The 7,249-nt window shown below is 40.5% G+C and overlaps 1 protein-coding gene across 1 annotated transcript; it reads right to left on the bottom strand.

Moving 5' to 3' along the window:
- Window positions 1-1,495: 1,495 nt before the first annotated feature.
- On the bottom strand, window positions 1,496-3,312 carry rasd1 (RAS, dexamethasone-induced 1). Its single transcript, XM_008437965.2, has 2 exons — window positions 2,795-3,312; window positions 1,496-2,599 (listed from the first exon to the last, which is right to left on the bottom strand). The coding sequence occupies exons 1-2, from the start codon at window positions 3,063-3,065 to the stop codon at window positions 2,070-2,072; spliced, it is 801 nt and encodes a 266-aa protein (XP_008436187.1). The 5' UTR covers window positions 3,066-3,312; the 3' UTR covers window positions 1,496-2,069.
- Between the last annotated feature and the right edge of the window lie 3,937 nt (window positions 3,313-7,249).

Here is a 7,249-nt window from a genome sequence, read left to right as displayed (position 1 = left end):
TTCCACAAGACATCATTTTCCATTATTAGTTTTCTTTCGGTAACGTCTCACATTTTTTTCTAACATGTTCAAGTGGCCAGTTTAATAACAATACTGCATAAAAAGAATTGAAAATATTTTTCTATGTCAAAGAATCTTCTGTTGACTCTACACTGATGTACTTTCCTTTTAAATCTGTGCCATTACCTGCCACAGCAAAGTAAACTGCATGAAAAATGATGTCACTTCCTCTTATTGAAAAGAGCTCAAGCAACTTATTGTGAAAACAGCAATTTCACTGGAGCCATGAGCTGTTAGCAGGTGGAGTTAATCACAAAAAATGCTTGAAATTGTCAATTTTGTTACCGTCAAACTTAATTAGTTACGACATCACGCAAGTACTGAGTACTCACTTTAAAAGCTAATAATCACTATGCCATATAATCAATCCAGTAAAGATAATAAGCGCAGTAAAAGCTGGGGGAATTATGTTTTGTTTCCTGAGAGATATTGTACTTCATCAAGTACAATACTTGAATGATATTTCGGAATTTATTAGATTCTAATGTAACTTTTACCCTTTTTAAGGAACACAGCAGATGTATGATTGTAAAACATTGTTTCACATGGTGAATGCATGTCAAAGAGTTTATTTAACAAGCTAATGCCTTAAAATAAAAATTAACCCTTTAATGTTGATTTTTTTACTTTAGCGGTCAACTCTAGTAATCTAGTAAATAAAAAGAAAAAAGAATTGTCTTTAGTATCACATTGTTGATTGCCTTTTGCTGTATAGGCACACTTTTGTTCTGAAAAATGTTTGTATTCAATGAGTTTCAGTGACAAATGTTTACAACTATACAACCAATCCAATTAATAATTGGGTGTTTTTAGTGTATTTTTAACGGCTCTAACAGGTCGTGTTTGTGGACTGTGGCAGGAAGCTGGAGTAACAGGAGAGAAGTCTTTGTTTCTGCATCGAGTTTGCATTCAAATCCAGACCTCTGGCCAAGATTTGGTGGGGGACGATCTGTTGTCTTTCCTTCCTAATGCTTTCAAAATGCCAAATGTACCTTGAAACATAGAATTGGCTGTATTTCTAGAACAGGGCGTTCTATTTTTGTTGCTCTCCCTGTTATTCAGATACTTTGCTTTCAGTTTGAGATTTCTAACCACAAAGGTTGAGTGTACAACTCATAATCCCAGTACTGAGGCCTCCTTTGTTAAAGCTTAGATTTTAAGCGGTATTCATTTTCTCATGCATGTGTTGCAATTCCAAGTTTCAGATAGTTTCAGTCTTATATTTAGTTTGTTCCTCAGTGTACTTTTTCTTCAATAGGCCATTGGAACAATTGGCCATTGTTGCATTTCTGTTTAGGATTCTCAATTCTCAACAAGTTATCTTCATTCTTGTTGTTACATTGTCTGAAAATTGAATAAAAAAAAAACATTAATAAATGAGAAAGAATAAATTTTTATTTTATGTTGTTTTTTATTGGATTTTTAAATTTTCTCTGACTTCATTGCAAAAAAGAAAAACAAATTAACACCAACAATAAATAATACATTCAACAATAAAAATAATCCAGATCCAGAGTAAACATTCAAGTGTATTTAGCCTTTATAAAAAGCTACAGTAAAATGTAAACAGCCTTCTCTCCGCTAACATTTCACCTCCTGAGCCGTGTGAGTCTCTGGCGGCTGTCCAAAAGAAACGTCGAAACGTCAACAAAGCAACAACTTGCGCATCGGCGCGCGCGAGTCTCACAAGGTATGAAGCCACGTCACAGATTAGGCTCTGACTGAYAGGGCAAGCTAACATTCTCATACGTCTCGTTGGCAGTGTTTTTTTTTCTTTTGGAAAAAAAAAGAAAAAGAAGAAGCAGACTCGGTTGTCCGGTCAGTGTCCTTTTGAAACGGTGCTGCGCGCGGCAGCAGCATCAGCAGCAACGGCATCGGCGGCGTCTTCAAAGCTCCGTTCTACGTCCGAGCGGCAGCCGGCCGCCCTGCACGCGCCAGGCTCCTTCTTCTTTTAAACGATATTTTTTGTGTGTTAGTTTGCGCAAGCTTGCGCCTCGTGGTCTTTAGCTTTAGCTTATCACGCACCTCTCTTTGTCCTTGCCGTGGCCGCCTCCGATGGCCTTTTCCTTAATGTACATGAGGTCGCTGTGGACGCTCGGCCTCCGCGCGCACGGAGTCACCACGCCGTACGCCTCCCCGATGTCCTTCATCTTCTTGTGCTTGAGCGACTTCCTGTGCAGCATGTCGCAGTACTGCACGGACACCTTCCGGTGCAGGTCGGGGCTCATCTCGTGAGGTAGCTTCGCCAGGGTAAACARCGTCTGAAACATCTTGTCCACGTTCTCGTTGCGCTTGGCCGAGATCTCGAAGTAGGCGCACTTGTCGTCGCCGGCCACCAGCTGCTCGATCTCCTCCTGCTGCACCTCCCGGTGGAACTCCCGGTCGCCCTTGTTCCCGCAGATCACCAGAGGCACGTCGATGTTCTCCTTGATCTTGTTCTTCAGGCACGACTTGGTCTCGTAGATCTGCTTCTTGAGCCGCTGCACCTCCTGGAACGACTCGCGGTTGTCCAAGCTGAAGACGAGAATGAACACGTCACCTGGAGAGAAAATTAGGTTGGGGGAAAAAAAAGAAAAAAAATAGGATGAGTTGGTTTTGTTTTTTTTTGCAATGCACTGAATTTGCTGAAGATGCGTTTTGCATTTGCATGAACTCGCAACGCCATGCACCGGGAAAAGCAGCCGTGCGTAAATACGCACGACAGCTGCAAAAACAAAACCAGCGAGTAAAGTACCTGTCAGTATGGAGAGTCTCCTCATCGCGGGGAAAGGGTGATTTCCTGACGTATCCAGTATGTCCAGTTGGTAAACGTCCCCTTTGATGTTGTACAGTTTCCTGTGAAAGTCCTCGATGGTCGGCGTGTACTGCTCCTCGAACCGGCCGTTCAGGAACCGGGACACGATGGCCGTTTTCCCAACTTTGGTGGAGCCCAAAATCACCATCCTGTAGCAGTTCTTAGCGGGGATGTCAAAGTCGCTCTCGGATGGAGACATTTTCTTGATCATGGTTTATTTCCGATGGCTTGGATTGTGCGTAAAAAWAAATTAAAGAAACCGGCGATTTCCGTTTGCGGTTCTGTCTCAACGGCGGTCAGGAGTGRGGTATTTATGCGAGCTGGGGACCACGCCCCCTGTGTGAGCGTCACGGCTCAGTGAGTAGACACGCGCTGCTGTGTGTGAAGCAGGAGAGACGAGGGGAGGGTGGGAGTGGACAGAACTCCCACTGGTGCGTCAGTCTGTCAGTTCCAACGACGACSGGACAGGAACGCAAAAAAAAAARAAAAAAAAARRAAARSAAAARSMAAAAAGCAAAAAAACAGGACATAATAATGATGGATGGGTCAGAGGCCCGGCTGATGTGCGTAAACCTGCAGTAGTTCACTAGCTTACTAACAGATTCAYGYTCCCAAATGATTAACAAATTATGTTATAAAACTGATTAAAAAAAAGAAAGAAATGAACATTTGATGAAGAAATATAAATATAATTGATGCAGAATAATGAAAATGCCACGGTGTGTTCCAAAACCAAACACTGATTTATTCATCCACTGTGATTTTACAGCTGCTTGCTGTGACTAAATGGAGGTTAAGAAACACARAAAGCCCAATAGAGGGCGCTCGAATCTGCGCTTATCAATAATGTGTGGCGCTGCTTGTAAAAGCGCGTGCTTTACCTACTGCGTGCACGTGGCAAAAAGAGAGAGAGAGAGAGAAAAAAGTGGTTTCCATCAGCTTGTTTACCTTCTCTCTCCAGCAGATTATTTCATCTCAGCTGTTTATTCCCCCAGTTAATCACCTGAGCTGAACAGAGGAGATGCTTCAGAGAGGCAGCTGCAGGAAAGCGGGTTAAACAACARCCAGCCCGSTGCTGACTGCTGCGTGCTTCATGCAGTCACTTATGACGAACGGCGCCAGTAAGCTGGCAGCACACACTGGCACCTGCCGGTTAATGGAATGCGACCCAATATCTGCAGGAATAATGAGATTATAACAGGAATCTGCAAAAGCTGGGTTTTCCACAAGTTACACTCCCTGACTTTAGAAATAGTTTCAGRCATGAAATCCTGAGGTTAAAAAAAGTAGTTTCTTTTGTTTGTTTGTTGTTCTTTTTTTTTTTTTTTGCAATTTAATGGTTTGACAAATTCAACTAGTTTCTTGCAATAGAGTTAGAGCCACTGCATTTAGAAAAAAAGAAGTAAATTTCCACCAAAAAAAGAGAAAAAAAATCTGAAATTTTTAGATTATTCTGAGATTTTTCTACAAAAAACTTGGACATTTCTGAGCTCTTAAAGTCAAAAATTTGCAAGAAAAAAAAGTCAGATATTGTGAGATTAATATGGCATATTTTCTAGAAATAATTTGAACATTTTCTGAGTTTGTGAGTTAAAGTAGACAATTATTTACTTTTGGAAATGTTCTGTTTCCAAAGTTGAAGATATTTTGATTTTAGCCCAGCCCTGTGAGTATGCTTTCCCTGAATTATGCATAAAGGGAAACATGGAGGTGACTGTATAGCGACATATTCTGGCCAGAAACCAGAGCAACATATTTTTAAAAAAATCAAGAGACCGAACAGCTCTGATCTGTGGCAAATTTGGAAATTACTGTTATTGTCAACCGTACAAAATATTGTCCTGTAATTTTTTTGCCAAAAATAATTTTTCTTGTCTGAAACATCTTTTGGAAAGAAAGAAGTGGTGATTTTTTTTTCTTCTTTAAAGCAAAATCACTTTTGTTTTTCAAGAAAAAGGGCTTCAAACGAAGACTTAGCCCTAACTGCAGGAAAAAAAGTAACTTCTATTAAGTATGGACTTGAGGGGGATGAATTCAAAAGCACGCCACACTTTTCAGATTTTCATCTTTGAAAAACTTAACAAAATCAAGAATAACTTTCCTTCCGCTTTTAACTTATGCTGTCAAAAGAAAAATCCCAATAATAAAAATCCCAATACATTGACGTTTGTGGTTACAACATRATAAAATGCAAAGTAAAATGTTTAAGGGGGTAAGACAGCCCTGAACATCCTTAAAGTGTGAAATAAGCTGGCACATTATTGAAGAGGAAAAAAAATGCAGCACAGAAAGAAATGGGACTAAAAGGCTCAGAAAGTAAATTTAAAGCCTATATTTTYCTCCTCTGTTTTCTATTCCGTCTCAAACCACTCAGCTGTTCATATCCACATAACAGCAGGAGGTGGGAAACACGCAGTCATTTGCATCCTCTGCTGCCAACTATCCGCRATTTTGAACAGAAACGAGGCCGACCATGTCTGAGAGCTCCCGATATGTATTCATTTAAAAAAAAAAAAAAAAAAAGCATGCCTGGAAACCAGGCAGCAGTGAGTCAGCRTGCAGCCTGGCCCGGAGAGCGGTGCACACGTCCAGTTCTCTGAATCTATCTGCTCAGATAAGCWCCCCGTGCGGTAAACACCCAACCTGAACTGACTGACTACAGCTCTGATGGCGTATGTAGCTTATCTGCTCTGGTGGTGGAGAGGATCTGGGTTTTGTTTTGACTGTCTGAGCCATCATCAGAAACTGCTAATATGGCTATTTGGTGGCAAAGGTCGGCGACGGTGGCGTGTGACTTGTTGATTCGGACACTTGGGAAGGCGCCTGCCCGAGATGTCAACCCAAATCACTCTGACGTTCAACATGCTGCGCTGTTTACACACCTTCAGAAATTGTTTTTTTATTATTGCTATTATTATTTTTAAAGATGAATTCTCCTGAGATTGTCAAAATTATCTGATTATTAGTATTATGCTTCATCTACTACTTTACATGAAGCTCTCAAAATAGATCCATTCTTGTTGGTCCCTGCTTCCAGTAGTCATATTTAATAAATTAGAATATTCTTCCTGATGAGGCTCATTTGTCAATTTAAAAGTACCTTTTGGAAAAAAAAACAAAAACAACCTTTAAGCTGGTATGAAGTGTCAAATCAACATTTCCGTATTATATAATTTTTTTTTCTTTTTTACTGCTCCTAATTTTAAATGTTATGTATCATTAGCTGTAAGAGGAAAATTATCCTAAGTAGCAGAAATAAAGCCTAGAAAACACCAGCTATCAATATAATCCATTTCATTTGGTGATGCAGAGGAACTGCGAACATCCAGATGAAACAGATGCTAGGCAGTAGCCCAGGGCGGCATGTCCTGTGGTGGGAGCCCCAAAAATTTAGCATGTCTTCGTAATGAGTATGTTTTACAAACTTTGTGTCTTATATAAAACTCAAAGTCCTGTATRAAGTGTGGGTGTTTTAATACTGTTATATTTTTGTGAATATATTMAATAGTCAAACAGTTCTGAAGTCTTAGTCCGTCTTTTTGGGACCAAACATGGAAYCATCTCACATKGGTGTATAGACCTGATGTACTCTAACTTCCATGAGTGAAATGATTTATTTGTTTTTGAATAACTCATTAAGTAAAATAATTACCCYTCRGATAGATTTTTGATCGATGAGACTAAAAGGATATTAATAAATTACTCCGATAAACGTGACTAAGTTGTCAGCTGTTTGATTCATCACTACTTCCTGCTCAGGTCGTCCGTTTTTCTGACAGATTTGGTGTGGAAACTAAACCACACTGACCCTCCGGTGTCCCATGACCCAGCTACCTGTGGGAGTCTGCTGTTTTTCTGAGTCATGACCCAGTTTCCACAGAAAATGTGTGTCTTAGGCCAACTTCACAGCGTGAGACATAATGTGGTCCGCCGTCTCTGTGCAACAGAGGACATCTATACTTTCACTCACGAACCGCTCAGGGAGGCAGAAAGACGTCGGACAGAGCAGCAGAAAATGAAAATCTGCTCATTGGAGATGCGAGTCTAATGGATGCGCTGAAATGGGGGTGATTGCCGACGCGGTTTCAGACATTATCAAGCCATTAGTTCCATCGCAACCACATTCAAGGGCTGGGAGAAAATGAAAGTGGGGCGAGGAGGACCGTAACACGGCGGGAAACAGACAAGGCAACTGAGAAAAACAGGAAATCCAGAGGAGAGGAGGAAGAAATATAGCAGAAACAGGTCTGAAGCACTTTAAAAGTAAGAAAGAAAAATGATTTGAAAAGTTTTCAGCTGGGACGACTTTATCTGACGATTTCACCCAAAGCTAAGCTGGCGCTTACACACTGGGTCAACTATGATTCTACAACACGATTAATTAATCATTTGAAT

Source organism: Poecilia reticulata, linkage group LG19 (assembly GCF_000633615.1).
Source record: "Poecilia reticulata strain Guanapo linkage group LG19, Guppy_female_1.0+MT, whole genome shotgun sequence".
Lineage (NCBI taxonomy): Eukaryota > Metazoa > Chordata > Actinopteri > Cyprinodontiformes > Poeciliidae > Poecilia > Poecilia reticulata.
Note: the sequence above shows the minus strand (reverse complement) of the source record. Positions and strands in the feature narration are given on the sequence as shown.